The 24141-nt window shown below is 41.7% G+C and overlaps 2 protein-coding genes across 2 annotated transcripts; one reads left to right on the top strand and one right to left on the bottom strand.

Moving 5' to 3' along the window:
- Nucleotides 1–1644: 1644 nt before the first annotated feature.
- Nucleotides 1645–6265, top strand: TAF13 (TATA-box binding protein associated factor 13). The gene is made up of 4 exons (XM_056858568.1): nt 1645–1694; nt 4115–4193; nt 4548–4645; nt 6087–6265. Exons 1-4 carry the CDS (start codon nt 1668–1670, stop codon nt 6255–6257), a joined length of 375 nt encoding a protein of 124 aa, XP_056714546.1. The 5' UTR covers nt 1645–1667; the 3' UTR covers nt 6258–6265.
- Nucleotides 6266–7490: 1225 nt separating this feature from the next.
- On the bottom strand, nt 7491–17035 carry NEPRO (nucleolus and neural progenitor protein). Its single transcript, XM_056858590.1, has 9 exons — nt 16932–17035; nt 15216–15370; nt 13842–13918; nt 12793–12924; nt 12260–12337; nt 11280–11626; nt 9806–9876; nt 8943–9181; nt 7491–7902 (listed from the first exon to the last, which is right to left on the bottom strand). Exons 1-9 carry the CDS (start codon nt 17029–17031, stop codon nt 7491–7493), a joined length of 1611 nt encoding a protein of 536 aa, XP_056714568.1. The 5' UTR covers nt 17032–17035.
- Nucleotides 17036–24141: the final 7106 nt, after the last annotated feature.

Here is a 24141-nt window from a genome sequence, read left to right as displayed (position 1 = left end):
CCTTTCTCAACAATTAAGTGCCTCGTAGCTGCTGCTTTCTAGCTATGAATGCCAGGTCTCTCTTCACCACCGGTGGGAGGTTTTTGGGGCGGAGCCTGAGGAGGGCAAGGTTTGAGGATGGGAGGGACTTCAATACTATAGAGTCCAATTGCCAAAGTGGCCATTTTCTCCAGGTGACCTGATCTCTATCGGCTGGAGATCAGTTGTAATAGCAGGAGATCTCCAGCTAATACCTGGAGGTTGACACCCCTATTTCTAGCCCTCAAATCTCAGGTTGCACCTTTTGACAACCACTAGGGCCCCTTGCTAAAGCGGGACAAGCTGAGGATGCTGTGCCCGCGAGTTCCGATACACGGGTATGTATTAGTGTTGCCAACCTCCAGGTAGTAGCTGGAGATCTCCCTCTATTACAACTGATCTCCAGCCAATAAAGATCAGTGCACCTGGAGAAAAGGGCCACTGTGGCAATTGGACTCTATGGCATTGAAGTCCCTCCCCAAACCCAGCCTTCCTCAGGCTCCTCCCCAAAAACCTCCCACTGGTGGCAGAGGGACTTGGCAACCCTAGTCTGTAGCCTCAAGGGAAAGTGAGTTAGGGTTGCCAACCTCCAGGTACTAGCTGGAGATCTGCTATTACAACTGATCTCCAGCCGATAGAGCTCAGTTCACCTGGAGAAAATGGCTGCTTTGGCAATTGGACTCTATGGCACTGAAGTCCCTCCCCTCTCCAAACCACGCCCTCCTCAGGCTCCACCCCCAAAACCTCCCGCCGGTTGCCAAGAGGGACCTGGCAGCCGTAAAGTGAGTGTTTGTAGCACTTGCTCATGTTTTGAGGAGGGGGCTTTCATAGCTCCAAAAAAGGACAAAATACCAGACAAAAAAGACTAGATAAAAAAGATGCTGGAATTGACCAAGATGGCAAAGCTTACAGCTTTGATAAACCAGAATGATAATGTACAATTTTGGGGGGAATGGGAGGCTTGGAGAACTTACTGTGAAAATCATTTTTTAATGGGACCACTTAAAGGATACTCTTTGATCTAATCCCTTATTTATACTTTGTATTAATTTTTATATTAGGTATTGATTTAATAATGTTGGATAGGATAAGAACAGGTTAATTAAAATAATAGTGGAATTAGCTCCGTTAGCAAAAGTTTATACAATTTATTTATAGATGGGAGAGGGGGAAGTCATTTTATTGTTCAATTAGAGATATTACTTGTTTTTTCTTTTTATTATTACTATTATATCGTTTTGTTGATCTATTAAATCAACAAAAACGATATAATAGTAATGAAGAAAATAAAAAAATGAAGAAAATAAAAAAATATTATAAAAACAAAAAAAGGACAAAATACTGCAGTAGCTCTAACTGCCATGCTCCGTAGTATTCTGCAGAGAAACAACTGGCCTAGTTTTATGGGTCGCCTTAGAAGGAACAGGAAGAAAGGGACGGTGTCGCCTTGGCAGGCACTAGAAGAAACAGCTGGAAAGGCGCAAGGGCGGAAGGGCTTCATTTGATTCGAGGGAGCATGCGCGCGATAAACCGGTCATTTCCGTCATCCCTAGTGCGACGCCTGCGAATGGGCGGGGCCGGGCCGTCGCGCAGTAACAGGAAGGCTGGTGGGAGGAGCCAGGAGGCGACAGCCCACCTCTGCTGCAGTCATGGCGGAAGAAGAGGAAGACCCGCCTGTAAGTGAAATGCACGTGGGGCTGGCGGGGGCTACTGTGCATGGTTCTGCTCAGGAGTAGGTAGCCGGGGGTACTATAAATTATTGTTAAAATAATTTATTAATAAACTGTTTAGACACTTCTCCGGAAGTTCAACACGGGGGTGGGAGGGATTAAGGGTACACTGGTGGAGGGAGGTGGGAACAAAATGGGTAAGATGATTGTAATAAGAATGGTATGATTGTATTTTGAATTTTTCTTTTTTTAAAAAAAATCTTTTTATAGATATATCATTCTTATGCAGTTCTCTATATTGCTATACCTTTTTCTTTTGTATTTGTTGTTTGTATTGTTTTGTTCCTTTTTGTTTAAAAATTTAATAAAAAAATTTTTTTTTTTAAAAAAAGGAGTAGGTAGCCGGTGTTAAAACTGACGGGCTTTGGGGGAAGATACGTGGTTTTATCCTCCGTTTGGGGTCTTGCAGGGGAAGGGAAGTGTCTTTCTTTCTGGAGTCTGCTGTTTGAAGGGCAGAAGTGGGGCGAGACGGTCATGGGGCAGCTTAATAGCTGACGAGGCGGGGGTGGGGTGGGGGGTACTGGCGCTCCTGTTTGCTTGAAAGCCGTGCACACCCGTGGGCTGGAAAGCCGTTTATCTGATGTTATTGTTGCAAATTGGGAAGCAGCTGCACAGGATAGTGGGAAGAGGAACAGTTTGGGCATCCCACCTCACCTTCCCCCCATCTTAGTCATCCTCTGAGCAGGCTGAATAATTATTATTACTATTAATTTAGTAGAAAAGGGCAAGAGTCCAGTAGCACCTTAAAGACTAACAAAAATATTTTCTGGTAGGGTATGAGCTTTCGTGAGCCACAGCTCACTTCTTCAGATATCTGAATAAGTAAGCTGCGGCTCACGAAAGCTCATACCCTACCAGAAAATATTTTTGTTAGTCTTTAAGGTGCTACTGGACTCTTGCCCTTTTCTACTACTGCAGACAGACTAACACGGCGACCCACTGTGAATTTACTATTAATTTAGTACATTTTGCTCTTCTCCTTCCTCCAAGGAGCTCAGGGCAGTAGTTGTTTTCAGCCCTCCATTTTATCTTCCCAGCAATCTTGTGAGGCACATTAGGCTGAGGGAGAGTGGCTGGCCGCGATCACCCGGGCAGTTTCATTACAGAGTAGGGGTTGAAATCTGTGTTTCCCCAAGTCCAGCTGCTTGCCCAGTTGTTCTATCCACTAAAGTCTAGTGGCTCTGTCTCCTTCCTTCTTGTTCCGTCTTTAAGTGGTACTCAGCTATTCTCAACATTGTAACCCTTCTGGAGCATTCCACTGAGTTTTAAGGAATTTGTCCCCTCTCTTTGTTAACTTGCAAAGTTGCATCTTTCTGCAAATGGAAGGAATTTCTCGGTACCATTTTAAAGAGTTACATCCTTCTGAGCCCACTGATTTAAACCCATCTTAGTCAACAGAGTATCACTTTTGTACAAGGGCCCTTTTTGCATGGTCAATTTAGATGCTCGCTCGAAGCTCTTTTTTAAATTGCTACTTTAAAAATGCCTTTTCACGGTCCTGACACAAAAGAAGAAGTTCCATTCCCCCCACGCGCCTGCTCCTTTGTTCCTGTTTGCCAAGCCATTAGCATATGCATAGCTCTGTTGTTTTGCATGATTCCTTGAGGGAGATTCTTCAGGCAAACACCAAAGATCACATCATATGGGCTCTTTAGTAATGCGAGGCAGGTATGCGCCAGCTTCGCAGTCACTTCTGGAATGACGGTTCAGCGTGCAAAATTTTAAAAGCTATGTGGGACAATTCATCCTGGAACGCACTGCTAATTACCATGCAAAAATGGTCCTTGTGTAGCTTTTGTCACCTGCACAGGAGCCCAATGGTTTACTGTTGGATATAGTGATGACAATCTGACTTTGTTCCATGACTTGGTACCATGTGCCTGATGGTATACAGGGTAATAACATAAAAACAGGTCTCTGCTCCAAGGATACTACATTCCAAAATGTGGTAGAAGGGACTGTTCATTCATGTAACTATTTGGTGGTGGAGGTGGCAACTCTATGTTTTGCACAGCTCTGATTGTAGGGTTGATCTCTGGAATTCGTAACCATTTCTGTATGAATGCTGTCTTAAATTAAGCCCAGTTTTAGAAGAACAAATATTCAGCAGTGATATCTTGAGTGCTGAGCTTGTTAGGCTGGGGAGTCCTGGATATTAGAGGAGGAGATAAAAGTGAGATTCATTGTGAGGCTGGAGAGAGTTCCTCTCTTCCCTGCTCCCCAATATTGGAGGGTGGAAAATTCAGCTATACTCAATATTTGATAGTTTGCCAGTTTTGCAGGACTTTTCTCATTAACCATGGCATAGTAATCTAGACTGTCTACACGTCTTGCTCATTCTTGTTTTGGGTTTTGTTTCTGTTTAGTTTGAAGAAGATACTGAGGAGGCTGGTGGAGGCCCAGATGGTGCACAGGGCAAAAGGAAACGACTGTTTTCCAAAGAATGTAAGTTTGTGCTATGTGGTTTACACTATTATCATGCTGGATCAGACCAAGGCCCATCAGGTCCAGCAGTCTGTTAACACATCTCCTTGTCTTTCTTAGTAATTATTTATTCTTCTGTTATTAAGCACTGAGCTTGAAAACATACATATGATCATCGGTAACAGTGTCGTCTTTTGTAGTGCTCTACCAAAATCCTCTGTGTACTTGGTGAATTTATATAAGTGGTCCTTGAAATTAGCTTGCTTGACCAATTTGGGAGAATGTGGTTATTTATTTACATTTATGAAGTGGTCAGCTTATGATGACAGTGTACTTGCATTCCACATCACACTGTGGATTTTTTTCTTTCCACAGTGAGATGCATGATGTATGGCTTTGGAGATGACCAGAATCCCTACACTGAGTCTGTGGATATTCTTGAAGATCTAGTCATTGAGTTCATCACAGAAATGGTAGGTCTCACTAGTATGCTTTCACATGTCTACAGAAGTGGTATGGCCAGAGTATTGATACCTGGGTTGTCTCTTCCTGTGCTGTAGTTTGTTTTACCTGAAACCGAGAGGCTAGAACTCTAAAGGGAAGACCTGTACTCAAGTCAGTTGCTGATCTGCTCACTTCATGCTAAAACGTGTCGCTTGGGTGAAAGGCAGGCAGAAAATTGCCTGTAAAGTGATTGTACATTCAAGTAGACACATGGTACAGTCTTCTACATTTACATGGGTGACTGTTTTTAAAAATACCCAGAGGCCAGAATCTTTCCTTTTCCTGAACATGTATGTCAGGGAGATGTGACCCAAAGTATAGATGTGGGATGGTAATTATGAGAGAGTACTGCATCATACACACTATATTTAAATTTGTTTGCAGGCTGAATTATTCAACTGTCCCTTCTAGGCCAGTGCTGTTTATTCTAACTCATTGTGATTTGGAGGAAAAGGAGCATGTCATAGGTACAGGTTTTTATCAGTCCTGATGTCAGTAATCCTTTAACGGGATGCTACCAAGTCAATCTGGGGCCTCATCCATGCAAAGTATGTCATCGTCTTCTCCCAAATAACAACAAAAAATGCTTGCTGGGTTACTCAGGGAATTAGGAGGTTTTTAAATACTCCTTTTAGATTATATGACAGGGAAAATTTCCCCTTAATGTTAAGAAACTGAAATGTTTCTAATTTCATATCCTGTCCTAAGAGCCTGGCACCATTACAACATGTTCTCGTCATATTGTTTTCCCGTCATAACCCTGTGGGACTATCAGGTTAAAAAATAGTTACTACAGCAGTCCATGGGTTTCGTAGCACAAACGGATTTAAATCTTAAGATGTCCAAACTTAGCATCCTTAATTAGTGCAATAGAAGTGCCTAATTTTTCTAAGAAATGTAATTCGTTGACTTCCCCAACGCATATATTAAAATATTACACCTTAGTTGTGCGCAGTGTTAATGTTCTGCTGCTGCAACCAAGAGGTAGACCACCAAACATGCTGTTATACTTGTATGGTGATGTGTGAATCCATTTGCAGGCAAACCAGGTTTTACAGTTTGATTTTCTTTGTTTACTAGGAAGTAAGTAGCAGTGAGTCCAATAGAACTTGCTGACAAGTCACTGTGTGTCATATCTTAACTGTGGGACTTATTGACTTCAATTCCTGATCTTTAATAGAAGGGGGTTAGATCCTGCAGAAGAGCTTGTGGGATGAGCTGGCAGAGTGGCTCTCTTCCCCTAGCAAGCTGGTGCTTGGGAATCAGGGGACCATTACGGACAAAATGCACCACAGTACAAGTGACTGTGGTATAGCACAGAGGTGGAACAGGCAAAATCTCTTCTTGATTTCTGTCATTGTCTCTGTAGGACAAGAAAACATAATGGGGTTTTTTGTTTGTTTCTAATAGACCCACAAAGCAATGTCAATTGGACGGCAAGGACGAGTACAGGTTGAAGATATTGTCTTCTTGATCCGTAAAGACCCACGGAAGTTTGCTCGTGTGAAAGACTTGTTGACCATGAACGAAGAACTGAAACGAGCTAGAAAAGCATTTGATGAAGCAAATTATGGATCTTGAGCCTCTTGTGTGGCAGCTCTGGTTTGCTGGAGGACGATAAATTCCACGATACTTTGGACTGCACTTTTTCCTTAAAGCTGGGAAATATATTGATCCTGCTGGACAGCTTGCTTCATGTGAACTGCAAGCCTAGTTATATTTGTCCTAGTTAGTTACTTATTACTAACAAAAACAGCTCCAGTTAATATGATCCATTCAGCTGTGCTAAAAAACTATGCCAAGGAAATTCTTGTGAATAATTTTGTATGTGTATATACTAAGTTAATGTAAAATGGCTGCCCACTGCAGTCCTTTGTGTTTAAAAGAAAAATTTTGTTCTCATAACAGTAAGGGTTGGAAACGAGTCTGGGTGATCCTTGGCCTCATACAGTACTGCTCATCAATCTAGGAGTTTGTTTGGACATTCATGGCAAGCTATACTTTACGTTTGAGCGGTGAACCCTCTGTTCACTGAGTTCATTAGACCTCTGCTAGTGTGTGTCATGTGACAGGTTTCATATCAAAATGAAAGTGCCATTCTGTTTTTAGTACTGAGTTGTCCTTCTGAAATGGAGGTATTGGATGTATTTATTCTTTTAACAATTCTAGTACAAATATAGAATAAATCACTGCTGCTCAAGATAGCAACTGTTCCTGCACTCTTGCTAATGATCAATCACTTTCATGCTTTGTCAGTACCAGAATTCTACTCTCTCCAGTTACATCTTAAAAAGAAATTTGATAATACCACTGTCTGTATGAAAGGTGAGAAGTGCTGTAGATTAAATGAAGAATAATTTAAGGCAGGTTTTTTTTTGAGGGAGGGGATTGAATTTCAAGAATTTGTAGTCATGGGTCTGTATCACTGTTCCCCAATATGTTGCCCGTACTTGCACTGGCACTCCCCCCCCCCCCATGAGTTTCAGGGAACTGAGTGGGGCCACTGAAAAGGCAGGACTTGTGACTGACTTCCTTCATGCAAGTAAAAGGGCTGTTACCTGAATCCTCCCCAGTATGCACTGGAAAAGGATCCAGGATCAACTAACAAAGGCTTGCTGATTAGTTGTGCAGCAGCAAGGAGGTGGAAACACGGGGCAGACGGGGGCAACAGAACCCAATCAGTTGTGTGGTGAAGGGCAAGCAACTTAGTCCAAGCACAAGAAAACCAAGAGCTGCAGTGACACACAGTTGCAGAACATGACTTTGACAGAAACACTCAATGAAAATAGTCACATAATTTAATGCAGTATAGCACTATATGCCTATTGCTTCAAAAATGTCATCTATATCATCTCTACTCTCACTAACTCTCTTTTGTAAATGGGCAGGTGTTCCTTCTGATGTCACAAACTGAGACGCAGCCTCCTGGATTTGTTCTTCAACTGGCTCTTTAGTACTGCCTTTGTCAGCATCTCTCATGTCAGATGAATGTTCTAACTGCTGAGCAAGAGAAAAAAGGACAGAACTATCATGGCAGACGGTCTTTCTCCAGTCTGGTTCAAAGCAAGATGGTGTCTTCTTTGAAATACGTCTCAGATTTCTGGAAAGTTTGGTCTGCCGCTGTAGCCTCTTTGTTCCAAGTCTTTGCTTTGGTTTCTGCCTAGAGTTTGAGACTGTCAGGTATCTACAGACAGTAGCTTTTACACAGCCCAGTTTCCTCTGTAAGCTGCGAAGGGAAAAAAATGAGCAACTGTTAGCAACAATGGCAACAAAAAAGGTTGTTTAGCCGTTACCAGTTTTTATATGGCCTCCACGGTGCATCCAAGTTGTCTTTTCCAGGTGCACAAATAGTTTGTACAAGGCAGAGTTCTAGCTAGTCCAGAACAGCTTCCTCCATTATTATTTTAAGTCTCAAAAAGACAGCAGGCAACACTTATCATGCCTTCAAACAGAAACATCTTCCTGCTTCACACCCTTTTTTTAAAAAGGGGGCTCTGCACAAGTGTTACACAGTGAAGTCACAGTGCCTTGGTGCTATCACCAACACTATTCTTCTCCCATTGATTTGTACAGACTCAGACAACGTTTACAATGCTCCATAAAGGCAACCAGCATGGTACAGTGGTCAAAGAATCAGACTAGGATCTGGGAGATCCAGGCTCAAATCCTGTCCTTGTAAGGGACAGAAAGGTGGGATAACAAGTTTGTAAATAATCCTATTCTGCCAAGGAAGCTTGCTGGTGACCTCAGGCCAGTTGCAAGGTAGATGTGAGGATAAGTTAGAGGATGAACAATATTAAAAGCTACTTAATTTCCTATTGGGGAGAAAAGCCAGGCATTCATAACTAAATAGATAAAAGATCTAGAGCTGAGCAATGCTAGCAGAAAGGGAAAGGAATGGTTATCAGGCCAAAACCTAGCAACCCTCAATACTGCGAAGTTAAAGGGGTCTAAGGAACTTAAGGTGGAAAAGGCAGGAGGACAGACATATGCACACACACAAAATGGGAGGAAAGACACCACAGATTTCTGATTGAAAGGGGATCAGAAAAGTATAAACGGGAGTGAAAGACCCTGGGGGATAGAAAGGCTAATGAAAATTTCACATGCTGGTAAGAATTCTCTAATGAATAAGTAATACAAGGGTGCATTTTAGCTGCTACTACTTCTTCCCGACCCGGTCATGCTTCTTCAGTTACAGACTTCAACAGTCAAGCACTTGCTGAACAGGCAGTGTAAACTGCACAACTGCCATAATGAACACACCTGCAACCGTGGGCTTCCACGTGCTGCAGATGCCTACTTTTCAAGAGCTTCATTCGCAAGAAAATAGCCTGTGACCGAAGTTTCTTGCTTTTGCACCAGTGGATTGTTGTTCTGAGTGCATCAGACAGTTCTCCAAAGGAGCGCACTTCTTGCAACTTAGTCACAAGAGCCTTAAGATGCTGAGAATTAAGGGACATTAGTCTCTTTTTAAATCCAGGATGCTTTAATTTGAATTTGTTCTGAAATTAAAACAAAAAGCAAGGAAATTAGTAACACTGGAAGGTATAAAAGGGCACAAATTATTTACAGAAGAGATGCTGAATGCTAAAGATGCAGTCCTGGCTAGAAGGAAGCGAGAAGTAAAGTCTGTTCCTAATTTTACTACTGACTTGGAAAAAACTGCTCTGATGCAGCATGGCTTACTCTTATGTTTTTATGTCCCACTGGAGGCATGCATACCTCAACAACACTTCAGATACTAGCCAGTAAATTCTATTGCTTCCAGTGGAATTAACTGCTATTAAGTAGGCTTAACATCACTATTTTAGCTCCTCCCCTCTACAGAAAGAACAGAGGGACAAAGCTGTTCATATTTACAAAGAAACATTCCAAAGTACAAACAAAACGGCTCAATATATGTAATTCATCTAGCAACTGAACACGTAATAAAACATTGCAAAAACTATTCTGGTCTGCAAGCTTACAACATAAACTTAGATCTACAAACTAAGTATCGCTAACAATGTAAGCAGCCTTCTGCAACTAATCAATGCTGTGCTTTCTGACTAGAAGAATAAAAAGCGGTACAAGGAAGCCTCATATATTCAAGACATGCAATGTAATCAACACAGAATGATACAAACCATCTCCAGTACTGTAGGATCAGGATATCTACGTAAGGACCTGACATCAAATACTAAGTCGTTTCCAAGACCTAGAGGGAAAGGAACAGTTGATATAACAGGGAATGTTAATTTGGCTATGAAACTAAGTAGTTCATTGGAACAAAACTCTTCTTGCAATCAAAAATGCTCACTTTTTTTTGCCGTTTGTTGTTATACAGCATATATCTTTGGGAAATAGGTTTTCCTAGCAGTTTGGTTACATGGTATTCTGGGACAATGTTTCATGCAACTAAAAAAATTACGGTAACAACTTCTAAAGCTGATATCATACTGCCCTTGTACAAATCTATGGTGAGACCACACTTGGAATACTGTGTACAGTTCTGGTCACCACACCTAAAAAAGGATATTACAGAGCTTGAGAAGGTGCAGAAAAGAGCAACCAAAATGATTAGGGGACTAGAGCAACTGTCCTATGGGGAGCAGTTAAGACGCTTAGGGCTGTTTAGTTTGGAAAGAAGGCTGCTAAGGGGAGACATGATACAGGTCTAAAATTATGCATGGTTTGGAGAGAGTGGACAGGGAGGCATTTTTCTCCCTCTCCCATAATACTAGAACGTGAGGTCATCTGTTGAAGCTGGAGGGTGACAGATTCAAAACAGATAAAAGGAAGTATTTTTTCACACAACGCATAGTTAAATTGTGGAACTCCCTGCCCCAGGATGTGGTGATGGCTGCCAACTTGGAAGGCTTAAAGAGGGGAGTGGACATAGCCATGAATACCCCTTTCCACCATGAATATTAGTTAAAACGGATACTAGTCATGCTGCATGCCTATTCTCTCTAGTATCAGAGTAGCATGCCTATTATATTAGGTGCTGTGGAACACAGGCAGGATGGTGCTGCTGCAGTCGTCTTGTTTGTGGCTTCCTAGAAGCACCTGGTTGGCCACTGTGTGAACAGACTGCTGGACTTGATGGGCCTTGGTCTGATCCAGCAGGGCCTTTCTTATGTTCTTAAAGCATCCACACCATTCCTGGCACCCAACAAGGCATGATCCAGTCGACTACAGGCAGAGTGCTCATATACACAGGATACCTACAGGCTCAGAGCCTTGTTTTCCCTCCACCCCATCCCACGCACACAGCCCTCCTGTTCCCCCATTGAGCTTGCAGAGACTTGGTCTCCATAGGGATATGAGAGGTACAGACTTCCTGTTCCCGCAATGGCCTGCTGTGCTGCCTGCATGCATGCATCTGGGGTTCTATTAAGCCTACAGAAATCCTCAACATGCAATTGCCGCACCCACAGTGGCTTGGATAATGCTGTTGAATTAAAACTGGTCATGAGGTTCTAGCAATTTAGTTTATACAAGACACTCGGAAAACCAAAGAAGGGAGAACTAGGAGAGAGACTGCACACACATTTGCTGTCCCCAGTCATACAAGATCAATCACCATCACCCATCCGTTCCAAATTAAGAGGCTGTTACCTTGATTGGTTCTGTTTATCCAAACTGGCTGTCCAATGTCAAGGGATTTCTCGGCATTCGGCACTTTGTTTCTGACTGCTGAAGGAACTGTTGCATGCACTGATGCCCGGGTCTTGCTTACTGGAAACAGTTTAGCCATCCATGTTGTTTTGGCCTTTTTTTGTAATGCCTTGGGCATTTTCTTCTGAATCTCCAAATAAGCAGTTCCGAGAAATTCATTTATTTCAGAAGGAAAGGCAAATTCTTTAATATAAGGCCTTGGCTTACTTTCTGAAACTTCCCGAAGCAATTCAATCAGGCTCTCATATAAGGAACTGAGGCTTTTTAGCACACCTCTATAGAGAATCCTGATTTTAAAAAAGGGAAACATGAAAACATATTTGTTAGGCAGCATCCATTTCGTCTGTTCTTCTCTCAGATAAATCCCACACCTTCCCTAGCCAATTTCCACCTCCATTAGGTTGACCTAATCCACTTTCCCTCATCATAATGCTTAACATGGAGGAATCCATGTTTTAGTTACTGATGCCAGACTGAAAGAAGGACCAGCGGAAGAACAGGCACTGGTCTGGCATTTTATCAGTCCTTTTAAAAGTAAATGCTTGTTTTCCAGTTGCAACTAGGGAACCAGAGATTTAGGGTGATTGGTTTATTTTTAAAACAACAATTTTATTTGTTTAGAACAAAGCTGATCAGATCAGTTTCATCTCTGACCTATAACTACATTGAAACAAGCAGATGATTGCCAGTGCAATCCTAAAAAGAGTTACACCTTTTAAACCCACTGACTTACTGGACTTAGAAGGGTGTAACTCTGTTTAGAATTGCACTGTAAAGAATACTGGGTCCACTGCTAACTGAGTAGTGACCTTACACCACTGTGCAGCTGTTAGTTGGCAACGTGTGAAGCTGATACTCTGCCAATGAAATGCCAGGTGGAATGTAGAAACGAAACAAAAATGTTTAATGCATATACAAACCATAATCTGCTCAGCAATCCCAAAACAACAGTGTTGTACAGTATGTGTTCTTCCAAACACAGATGCTTAAGAAAGAAGCTGAAGAGCACATTGATTAAGGATGGTCAACTGACCAAAAAAATAATAATAATGGCAAGTTAAACACCTACATTCTCTGCAAATGGAGGAACTCAGAGCAAAGAGATCCTAAGACAGCCCCAAGGACAAAACCCAGAAAATTATTTAGGCTAACTTACGGAACCACACCGAGTTGCAAAAGTTAATAATGGAAGACTGAAACATACAACAGGATGCTTCCTTGATAAGTACAAGAATTATCGATCAAGACTGTCTTGTGTGACAAACCCATGGCATCTCATGCCGTTCTGCATTTCCAAAAAAGAATTGCAAGAAATTACAAAATAGATTCCGAACTCTTACAGCGCAATCAAGCACAGTTACACCTTTCTAAATCCATTGAAGTCAATGGGCTTAAAGGTATACGTCTGCTGAAGATTGCACTGTTAGATCCCAAACATTTATTAGAAGGATACCGAAATGCCATGCAACAGCATTCAAGCAAACGTAACAAGAGCTTGCAGCCACCCAAAATCTTCACCAGCACCACTTCAATCACAGGTTGGCTGGGAACCAAGCTCTCTTTGGGATGTTCAGATTTCTGTTTCCTGTAAAATAAGAGAAACTTTGAAGAAAGATACAGGGCTACATGGATATACTTGGCTTAACACAATTTCTTAATATCTGATTCACAAGCAGAACATTTTGCCGCAAATTGTTTCTCTAATAATGATTCAATTATCTATTAAATGCCAGTGTACTTAACAGTTGCACTTTTGTTATCTGAGTTTTCCTCAAAAATGGCTAACACACCAATACTACATAGGGCTACTCCAGTCTATGCCAGCTTGGTGTAGTGGTTAAGAGCAGTGGTTTGGAGTGGTGGACTCTTATCTGGAGAACCGGGTTTGATTCCCCACTCCTCATGAGTGGTGGATGCTAATCTGGTGAACTGGATTGGTTTCCCCACTCCTCCACATGATGCCAGCTGGGTGATCTAGGGCTAGTCACAGCTTCTTAGAGCTCTCTCAGCCCCACCTACCTCACAGGGTGTCTGTTGTGGGAAGGGGATTGTAAGCCGGTTTGATTCTTCTTTAAGTGGTAGAGAAGGTTGGCATATAATACTCTGCCAACTCTTCTTCTTAAACTGGAGTAACTGCACAGGATTGCACTATATATAAAGGATTGAATTTCATATAAAGGGTTACTAACATGCTGGATTGGTCACATAGAAAGAATGGTTTCTGTAGACATCAGCTTCCATTAATGATAGATTTTTAACTACATGGATCTCTTTACTCTCTATCAAAGAGAGAAGTGTAATTTGAAAGCTTCCACAATCTTACACCATCACACATCTGTTCATCAAAATTTATTGCTGCCTGGTAAGGCACAGAACCACACACACAGGCTGCAACTGTAACAACACTTACCTGGAAGCAAGCCCCACTGTTAATATGGGACTTACTTCTGAGTAGAGTTGCTTAGGATTATTGGTGAAGAGGGCCAGTTACATGCTACTTACATGGAGGTCAACCCAGCAAGTTTTTCAATCGACTGCTCCAGATTCATTAGATTTAAACGCTTCAAACACTGTTGTACCTGAAACAGAAAAAAAATCTCACATATTTGCACATACTTTGCCTGATTAGCTTCAAAAACAAGCTTTTAATCTTAGAAGTCTTTACTTTTATACCTGGTGATACCTATGTTCATAACATCTGAGTTTCTATTCTATGGCAAAGCAATATGTATAAATAAAAAGAACAGCATTCTTCCTGTATTACTGGGAAAATGTCCATCATTATGAAGACGAGAGGAACTGAAGAGACACTTCAACATGTTTTGGAAAACACACAAATTTACCAAGAACGCACACTGAGAACAGCCCTGTTCTGACCTGCAAGCCCTATTCTGCTGCGCCCTCAGAGGAGTCTGGGTGCCAATGGCTGTTTCAATTGCAAAGTGAGTGGGCATTGGTTCTTACACAGAAGTACATGTGTTCACCGTAACGTGAACAGGGCTAGTATTTAAGATTATACACTTTTTTGCCAACAATTCACAGCTGACTTATGGTGACCCCTGTACGGTTTTTAAGGCAAATGTTTTCAGAGGTGGTTTGCCATTACCTGCCTCTGCACAGCAACCCTGGACTTCCTTGGTGGTCTCCTGTCCAAATACTGACCAAGGCTGACTCTGCATTGTTTCTGAGATGTGATGCGATCGAGCTACCCTGGGCTATCCAGGTCAGGGCTAAGATAATATAGTTAATTCAAATTTGAATCCAGTAGCACCTTAGAGCCCAACAAAAGTTCCCAGGGTATTGTTGTTTTTAAGGTGCTACTAGGCTCCAATTTTGTTCTGCTACTAAAAGCTAACATGGCTAACCACCCAAACCTATAGTTAATACATTATCTTCATTATCCCTGGTACATTTATTTATTTATTTCCCATCTTTCCCTTGTGGCTCAAGGCAGCCTATAATTCCAAACACTAAAAATATATAAAATACAGTAAAAACTCATTTACCCCCTCCCCAAGAAAATGCCTATAACATATAGCTCATTAAAAGCCACTGCTTACAAAATGCCCTTAACAACACCCCCTAAGAATTTCTGATGTTAGTGCCCCCCTTAGGGAATCTGTTCCACAAGTTGAGAGCTACTGTGCACAAGAAATAGGCTCTAGTCTGCCAGGGTCGTTTTATGTGGGAGCATAACTGGAAGGTGACAACGAAAAGACTGCAGATGGCACAGAGGGACATTTGAGGAGAAACGGCTCTTTAAATTGTGGGTCCTAAGCTGTGAAAAAGTGGTGACTGACAACCAGAGGTTCAAACTAAAGAATTCTTCCAATCATCATGCCTACATAAATTCTGAGGCTCTTTCTATTTTCTGACCTGTTTGAGAGATCGGTAGGGCCTATGGCGACTCATTTGGTAGTGGAAATTATACAGGATGGCATGCAAGGTTTTTCCTTCTGCAACCACAGCTTTACTTTTTAGGATGTCTTTTACAGCACGACACCTCTTCATAACAGATGAAAGGCATTTCACTAAAAAAGAAAAAAAATAAGGCATTTCTATGCAACTGTGCAACAATACAGTGCAGCTATGCAACAAAATAATTGCCATAAGAAGCATGGCTCAAATTCCATTAAACTCCTTTCAAGCCCTCCCCCAACTTGCTCCCATAATTCCAGGAAATTCAAATCCACTTGAAAGTCAACATTTTTTTTTACTTAGTCCTCATCTTGAAAATGAACACATTGGATTCAAATAATCTTTTAAAATCCATTTTCAGAGTTCAAAGTTTTAACTGAAGAGAGATGCAGCGTAGAAGAAGAGTTGTTTTTTTATATGCCAACTTTCTCTACTACTTAAGGGAGAATCAAACCGGCTTACAATCACCTTCCCTTCCCCACAACAGACACCCTGTGAGGTGGGTGGGGCTGAAAGAGCTTTAAGAGAGCTGTGACTAGCCCAAGGTTACCCAGCTGGCTTCATGTGTAAGAGCGGGGACTCAAACCCGGTTCTCCAGATCAGAGACCACCGCTCCATGCATATGTTCGTTGGGAAATAAATCACACTGAAGTTGACGGAGCACACTGTCGAATAAATGCATATAGAATTATAACCCTCAGCCCAGGCCTCTGTTCTATTATAGTCAACGATACTTAAAAATGCTTAACTTGCCCAGCGCACGAGCCTTAAATTCCTGAAAAATATAGAAAAGAGCAAGAGTCCAGTAGCACCTTAAAGACTAACAAAAATGTTTTCTGGCAGAGTGCAAGCTTTCGTGAGCCACAGCTCACTTCTTCAGACACAGCTAGAATGTGAATCCATCTGTCTTTAAGTAGAGGAGAGTGAATTCAGACAAGCATTAGTATGTAAATGTTAACAGTATGTCAATGTGAATAGCAGGCGTGATGGGATTAGGTGTGGTATGCAGAAGCGTCTGTGATGTTAACTTAATTTTTTAATGGGACCATGGATATTATTTGATCTAATCCCATATTTACACTTTCTATTAATTTTATATTAGATGTTGATTTGTTAGATAGGATAAGAATATGTGAATTAAAATAGTATTGGGGTTAGCTCTGTTAGCAAAAGTTTATACAATTTATTTTAAGATAGAAGAGGGTGGGGGGGAAGTCAACTTGAGAATAACGTAGTAATATTATATAATTTTTAGCATTATTAGTTTTTGTTACTATTGGATACTATGATTTTATGTTGATATATTAAAATGAGAGAATAAAAATTTTTTTTTTTTAAAAAAAGAGTCTGTGATGCCCAGGGGAGAGATGGGTGTGGAGAAACCAGCATTGGTCATGAGCCATGAATGCAAGGTCTTGATTCAGCCCAGGTAAATGCATTGACTTCAGTTTGAATATCAACTGCAATTCAGCAGTTTCTCTTTCCAATCTCCCTTTGAAATCCCTTTGTAAGAAATATAGTGCTGCTCAGCTACATTCCAAAGCGTGCAAGATGCAAACCCAGCACGTGTCGTACTCGCACGCTTGAACGCAAGCAGCCCGACACGATTCTAAACTTGAGAGCACGCGTGTTGCCTGTGGAGCCCCCGCATCCCCCGACTCCGCGGCTGTTCACCTGAGGAATGTTGGGCTGACACGGCCACCGTACCGCTACAAGCGGGCCACGGCACGTCCAGCCGATTCCATACCGCATCTCCGCTTGTGGGCGCCGCCATCTTTTCCGGGAGGAGGGTGTGGGCTGAACCAAATCACAGCGAGGTGGGGGGGGGGGATAGCGGTTGAAGGCCTCAACCAAACGGTCGCTAGAGGGAGGAGCGATTCAGTTGGGGGGGCGGGGCTTCTTCTCATAAAGCGGAAGTGCAAGGCGGGTGTTGTAGGGCCTGCAGTTCTTTTTTTTGGTATTTCCTGTAGGGCAGCAAGCTGAGGCCTGCTTCCTTGGAAATAAATCCCATTAAACTCAGCGGGATTTATTTCTGAGTTAAGAACACATCGGCGGGGGGGGGGGGGTTTGCAGATGACTAGTCTGTAGGGTTGCCAACCTCCAGGTGCTAGTCAACACCATCTACAGGTGCTGCTCAGGAGTTGTGAATTCAAAATGAAAGCACAAGCAAAAGCAAACCCACAATGAAGTTGCTAAATACGATATTGCTGTTTAGAAAAAAAATATATTGAGAATAAATTCTCACAAACAACCTCCGTTGAGCAAACTGGAAGTTTACCATTGGTCTAATAGAGACCCAATATAACAGCGCAAAAAGCGTTACAAAATGGTAAATCTAGGCAATAATGCTCAATTCGTTTCAAGTCCATACATATAAATTGCAACTATCAGGCCACGGAAACAAGACGTCGTGCAATGGAAATCTGGTATAATTCCATTTCATGTGAAACCTTTTCAAGCTCTTAGTCTTTCCGTGCAGAGTTCATTCAATATACGAAGGAGCGTGCCTTCCTTGTATGCATGGGCGGCAAAGTAAGACGTCTTTCTTTTGCTTGTGCTTTCATTTTGAATTCACAACCTCCAGGTGCTAGCACAACAGATCTTCAGGCGAAAGAGATCAGTTCCCCTGGAGAAAAGGGCCGCCTTTGGCAATTGGACTCTATGGCATTGAAGCACCCTCCCAAAACCCCGCCCTCCTCAGGCTCCACCCCAGAAACCTCCCGCCGGTGGCAAAGGGGGACTTGGCAACTCTACTAGTCTGGTCCAAGACAAAAACAAAAGTCGTATAGTATGTAATGCTGATCATGACCAGATAACCCAGAACAATTATCCAGAACAATTCATGCTGGATTGGGTGGGGAAGGGGGTTGGAGAAATCCCAAAAGGAATTTTAAAGATTATGGCAGGCAACATTCCCCCTCTCCCAGCACCCTGCACGATGAAGAATATTTGGAGAACGTGGAAGCTTGCATGCTAGTTTGTGTTGTGGTCCATTCTAATCAAAAGTATTACCTTGCATTTGCTTTTGGACTTTGATGTAGGCTAGTGGAGTATCTGGAAGTAAGTTCTATCTATAAAGGGAATTACTAAAAAAAATAAAATACAATAAGGAGCTTCGTTGCGGCAGCTTAAAAAGTAATAGACTGCGGGAGAAGCTTTTGTGAACTGGGATGTACTTCATCAGGTTCATGAAGTGTGTCCTCAGCTGAGAGATCTGTCTCACACACACAGTGTTATTGGGGGGGGGGAGTTGTAAACCACAAGATCAAAAGCATGAAATGTGACCGATGCATTTCATGGTTCTGTGACTGTTTATTTTTTCTCTCTCTATTAGTCACACACACATGTTTGCACGTATACATGTATATCTCAGCTGAGTAAATTGTGTATATCTGATGAAGTGAGGACTATCCCATAAAAGCTTCTGCCACAATGAATTTATCAATCATTAAAATTTCATACAATTACTTTTAATATATGATTGGACGCAAGGACCAATTTCACACACCACTTAAAGTTTTTTTAGCTTCTTTGTTGCTGTTGATATGCACGTTTGAAAGATGGACTGCAGGTTTAAATGTGGTTGCTTTTCCTTACTGGATATTAAGCAACATTTTAAAAGGAGAAGAGAGCAAGATATTGGGCATGATGTAAAGCCCATGGCTGCAGATTGTCACACTTAAAAATGGAGCTGCGATTAGAGTCAGACAAAAAGACAGCTGGGGATCTTCAAAAGTAGAAATCAATAAACTTCTACAGTTTAAGTCATAAAGGTTCCTTATCTGCTACAGATGGAGCATATATGGCCAATGCATGCTTATAAAGTTCAAATGTGTTACAGAGAAGCTGGGGAAATCGGGGTGGGGATATATCATTTTGGAAATTTTCTTCCCATACCCAAATGTACATGATCCTCAGGAGGTTCCCCCCCCCCTTTTAATTTGTTCAGCATTTGTGCCTCCTGGAGCACGCTCAGTCCTTATTGAGTCTTTGGGTCTTTTGGTTAATTTACAAAGTTTTCAGAATATTTAAGGTGTGCCCTGAATTAGTGGAAACCCCTAGCTTGCCTGTTGCTGACACAGTTTTGCTGTTTTTGTTACTGACACAATCAACCCAGTCTACTATTAGTTTTCAGCCCACCTCACTACAGTGCACAAAAATGTTTCTATGACTTTAAGAAAGAACAGCCTCATCCCCTCTTAAACAGCAACACCTGAAATTTGCCTGGAGCTGTGACTCTCCAGACTTTTACTTCTCTATAGAGTATGAACACATAAAAGGGCTCAAGGGTGCATTGCTTATTCATCTGCACGGTAGCTAAGGTTTCTTCAAAATGGGCAAAGGTGGAGGGCAGCCTTCTGGAATGCGTTATAAAAAAGACCTTATTAAAGTCTCCTTGGCTGAGTTTTTGCAGTATTATGAGCAGCCAATAAGCGAGGAACAAGCATGGGCTATTTGTTTCCAGTGTTGTTGTAAAATGAGAGAGTTAGTAGCTCAAGGAGGAGATTCAATGTTACAGATGATAGTCTTGAAGGATATTGACAATCTTTACATCCATTCTGATGGTAGCGTGTCTTTCACCATACAGCAAAGTTTGAGTGGTAAGAATGATACTGAAACCTATTTATGGTAGTCTGTTATGTCTGCACTGCAGGGTTGTTTTGCTTCTACCATTATTTGAATGTCCTCTCCATTATTTTAAAGCTGTCATTCTCAGTATATTCATCCTAATGTAAATCCTATTACTATTATTTGGTCTTCAATTAAAACATATCCTTTCAAGGAATAGTAGAGGGCTGTTTCTTAAAATGTGAGAGTACTCCTTCAGCAGCAAAATTCAGAGAAATAATGGTTAATGTTGCAGCTAATTCCTGTCTGGGTTTACTTAACTTTCATAATCCCTTATGATGTCCTTGAAGATGAAGAAGAAGAGTTGGTTTTTATATGTGGACTTTCTCTACCACTTAAGGCAGAATTAAACCGGCTTACAATCACCTTCCCTTCCCCACAACAGACACCCTGTGAGGTAGGTGGGGGCTGAGAGAGCTCTAAGAGAGCTGTGACTAGCCCAAGGTCACCCAGCTGGTTTAATGCATAAGATTGGGGAAACCAACCCAGTTCTCCAGATTAGAGTCCACTGCTCCAAATCACTGTTCTTAACTACTACACCGTGCTGGCTCTCAGTGTGCTGTTGTAGCACTCTTTGTTTTGTTTTTGTGCTTCTCTCTGTGATATGAAGGCAAGTAAAACAACTCTTAAAAGCGTAATTCTGTTTAGTTGAGTGAAAGTTAAAATAATTATAACTTTTTAGCTACAGGTGAAGACTTTCAGGAATGGTATAATACATGGTTGTATGTTTATATGGAAACACATATCGAAGGTAGAGACCTATAAAGACTACTTCGTGCAAGACTATACAGTTCTTGATTTTCTGTTAATTCTGGTGAGAATACTACTGACTGAATAAAAACAAAGTGCTAGAAACTGCGGGGGAAGAGATTAGAAAGAATGGATGTAGAAAATCTTATTGCAGTTCCTACTTTGTATGCTTAAAATGCAGATGTTTGCTTAGCGGTAAATACTTTGGTTAGAAAAGTAATGTCAAACAGCTCTTGCTAAGGCTAAATTACAAATTGGTAGCTCTGGATTTGTATTATTTCTTTTCCAAACTGCTCAGGATGTAGTGAAAACTCTCAAAACAAAACAAAAAAGAACACAATCCACAATACTTTTTATTAATGGTGGTGGGAAGTGTTGTGAAGTCACAGCTGACTTATGGCAACCCCATAGGGTTTTCAAGGCAAAAGACGTTCAGAAGTGGTTTGCCATTGCCTGCCTCTGGGTGGGCTGAGAGAGTTCTGAGAAAACTGTGACTGGCCTAAGGTCACCCAGCAGGCTTCCTGTGGAGGAGTGGTGAATTGAACCCGGTTCTCCAGATTAACCACTACACCACACTGGCTCTTTATTAGGACCAACCAAATGACACTTCAGTGTGAGCTTTTGAGTTCACCAGAACACTTCCTTGGGCTAGATGGTACAAAAAAGTCTTCAAATGAGAGAGGAAATTCCTTACTTGAATCCTAGTCAAGCCTGCATTGTATGTTAGATGTAGAGCAGCTTCAAATGGTGCTGGTTTTGATTTATGTCAAACTCTTTTGGGTAAGAGGCAATTAAATTCCATAGGCATTAATGTTTTCTGCATTCTTCAGATATCATCCTCTTTAACTTTTCTTCCCTTCAGAGGCGACTGAGAAAATTAACTTAAGGTTTTTACTAATTTTTGTATTCCACTGTCACCTTGTGCATGTACCTACTAAGTCTATGAGACCTAAATTATTATTATTTTTTGTTCCAGACAGTTACGTGACTCAGACACAAAACGAAAGGCTGGAAGATAAGGTAAATGTTAAGCAGTTATGTGTCCTGCGTTCTCAGCTTCAGATTTAACACAGATTGACCATGTCTCAGCTACTTTACTCTGGTTACTTGTTAATGAAAGAATACATTATCATCTTGCTAGTGTTGTTCTCAGAGGAGTATATTGGGTCCAAATAAATAATTAGACCAAGGTGAAATCCCATCTGGATGGAGAGGGCTCAGTGGATTTGCGCCTTTACTGGGTACTGTCTACATAAGTGCAGTTCTGGTTTGGATAACAGGGCCCTAATATTCTTGGGTCTGTCCAGTTAATATAAGCACACAATCTGTTGTTCTCTTCAACTGCCAAGAGCAGGAATCCTCAGCCTTGTTGAATCTGTGGGCACTTCTCAAATTTTGAGAGCTGGTAATAGGTGCCAAGAACAAACTGCAGGGGTGGTGATTAATGGCAAATCATTTGGGAGGGTCCATGTGAAGAACTCCTCAGTGATGAAGGTTTTTATTTACAAATGAATACTCTCTGTAAGAAGGCCGCTCTACGATAGATCATTGTGTGTTGCTAGACCATCTTATTGCAAAGTATGCGGCCAAATCTGCTGTCTCACTGTATGCAGCTTTTATTGATTTGAAATCGGCGTTTGACTCAATCCCAAGATCCATTCTCTGGGAAAAGCTAAGCGCTTCTACGATAGACGGCTTCTGTTTCTGATTCGAGCCCTATATGAAAGAACCACAATACGGGTAAGATGTAACAATCAAGGGCAGCTAACTGATCCCATTGTAACAAGGAAGGGGGTCAAACAGGGCTGCATACTAGCGCCATTATTGTTCAATTTTTACATTAACGATATGGCAGCATATTTAAACAAGCAAGAGCTGCACCCCCCAAAACTGGTGGATAGGCACATTCCCCTGTTACTATATGCAGACGATGCCGTTCTTCTTTCTAGAACATCTATTGGCATCAGGAGGGCATTGCGCCTGCTTGCGATATATTGCACTGACAATCAACTAGAGGTTAATTACTCAAAAACTAAAGTAATGGTCTTTGCCAATAAACCAAAACTGCACTCCTGGAGTCTGAATGGGATAAAGATAGAGCAGGTACACGGCTATAAATACCTGGGTGTGGTCTTTCAGGCAACAGGATTAAGGAATTCCCACATAGCCCATGTCTCCGCCAATGCCCAAAAAAGTGCCGCAGCTATATTAAAATTTTTCTGGACAAAGGGAGGACGCTCGGTAACAGCTGCTGTTAAGTTATATAAAGCCAAAACCCTTTCCCAAATGTTATATGGGGGGCCGCTTATTAACACAGCAAATTACTCCAGGTTGGAGAAAATCCAATCCAAATTCCTGAGGGCTGTACTACAAGTCCCTCCCAGTGTATCTAATGCTGCAATTCGAATGGAGACAGGGGAAGTAACGATTGAAGCAAGGATGTGGATTGTCTCGATATCCTATTGGCTCAAAATAGCTTCACGTCCCAAAGGACTTGGTAACTTAATTTTATATGACACTTTTGTTTCCCCCTGGTTGAAAAATCTGATGAAAAAACTAGGCTACTATGGTCTCTCACAATATCTGCTCCTATCAATGGACTATCCACAGGCCAGAGCCCTGATCAGGCAAAGAGTTCTGGACGTGGAAAGGCAGCATGACCTCAGCAGAATCAAAAACATGTGCTACAATTGCAGCACTCTTACCAACGTGGTCCCGATGTCTTACCTTTCCCACTTAGATAGGCCAGAATACAGGAGGGCTTTCACCCTGATGCGTTGTAACGCACTCCTTTCAGCCGTCTTGGAAGGGAGATACAAAAAGATACCATATGCAGGACGATTATGCCCCTGCTCTGATGGGAGTACTGAGACCCTCGAGCATGTTGTGTTTGAATGCAAAATCTACAACAAGATACGAGAAGCCATTCTTTCTGTATTATCGGACCTCCCAGGGCGATCCAGAGGCTTTAGTCTTTTTAACATGCTCTCAGACAAAGATATGGAGATAACTTTTAAAGTGGCCAAATTTGGGTGGCAAGCAATGAGGACCAGGCGTGCATGGGTTGAACTTAATGGTTGAGCAATTTTATATTTATATTTATACTAATTTTAAACATGTAATATTTTTAATTAAGCGCTTAACGGCTTTTATGAGTGAGAGATTGTAAGATGGTATAGGGGTTCACACTTGATGCACTTTTATATGTGTTATGTATGTATATCTGGTATGTTTTTATGCTGGTCTTGGACCGTATTAAACTCTCTTTGTACTTTGTACTCTCTGTAGGGAAGCTCTGACTGGCTCTTTCCTTTGGGGAAGAAACAAGTACTATCAATCAACTGCTTCTATGGGCAGAAATTAAATTCGGGAATTGTTCTGTCCTGCTGACCCATGCCATCCTTTCCTTGTAGGCGTGGGTGAAATTGTGGTTGAGTATGATTGGAAAGGCTAATACTTGAGAGTTCTCTATGGAACTAGTTACCTGGTTTTTTATTTATGCCTT

Source organism: Euleptes europaea, chromosome 12 (assembly GCF_029931775.1).
Source record: "Euleptes europaea isolate rEulEur1 chromosome 12, rEulEur1.hap1, whole genome shotgun sequence".
NCBI classification, from domain to species: domain Eukaryota; kingdom Metazoa; phylum Chordata; class Lepidosauria; order Squamata; family Sphaerodactylidae; genus Euleptes; species Euleptes europaea.
The sequence above is the reverse complement of the archived record's forward strand: the minus strand, read 5'-3'. Positions and strand labels throughout refer to the sequence as shown.

Excerpts from the sequence above, each read along its gene's own strand:
- TAF13 (XM_056858568.1), top strand. The coding sequence starts at position 1,668 with ATGGCGGAAGAAGAGGAAGACCCGCCT. Across the intron at positions 4,194-4,547 it reads ACGACTGTTTTCCAAAGAAT|TGAGATGCATGATGTATGGC; the intron begins GTAAGTTTGTGC and ends TTCTTTCCACAG. Across the intron at positions 4,646-6,086 it reads TTGAGTTCATCACAGAAATG|ACCCACAAAGCAATGTCAAT; the intron begins GTAGGTCTCACT and ends TGTTTCTAATAG.
- NEPRO (XM_056858590.1), bottom strand. The coding sequence starts at position 17,031 with ATGGCGGCGCCCACAAGCGGAGATGCGGTATGGAATCGGCTGGACGTG. Across the intron at positions 13,919-15,215 it reads CCTACCGATCTCTCAAACAG|GTACAACAGTGTTTGAAGCG; the intron begins GTCAGAAAATAG and ends TTTCTGTTTCAG. Across the intron at positions 12,925-13,841 it reads CTTGCTGGGTTGACCTCCAT|GAAACAGAAATCTGAACATC; the intron begins GTAAGTAGCATG and ends CTTATTTTACAG.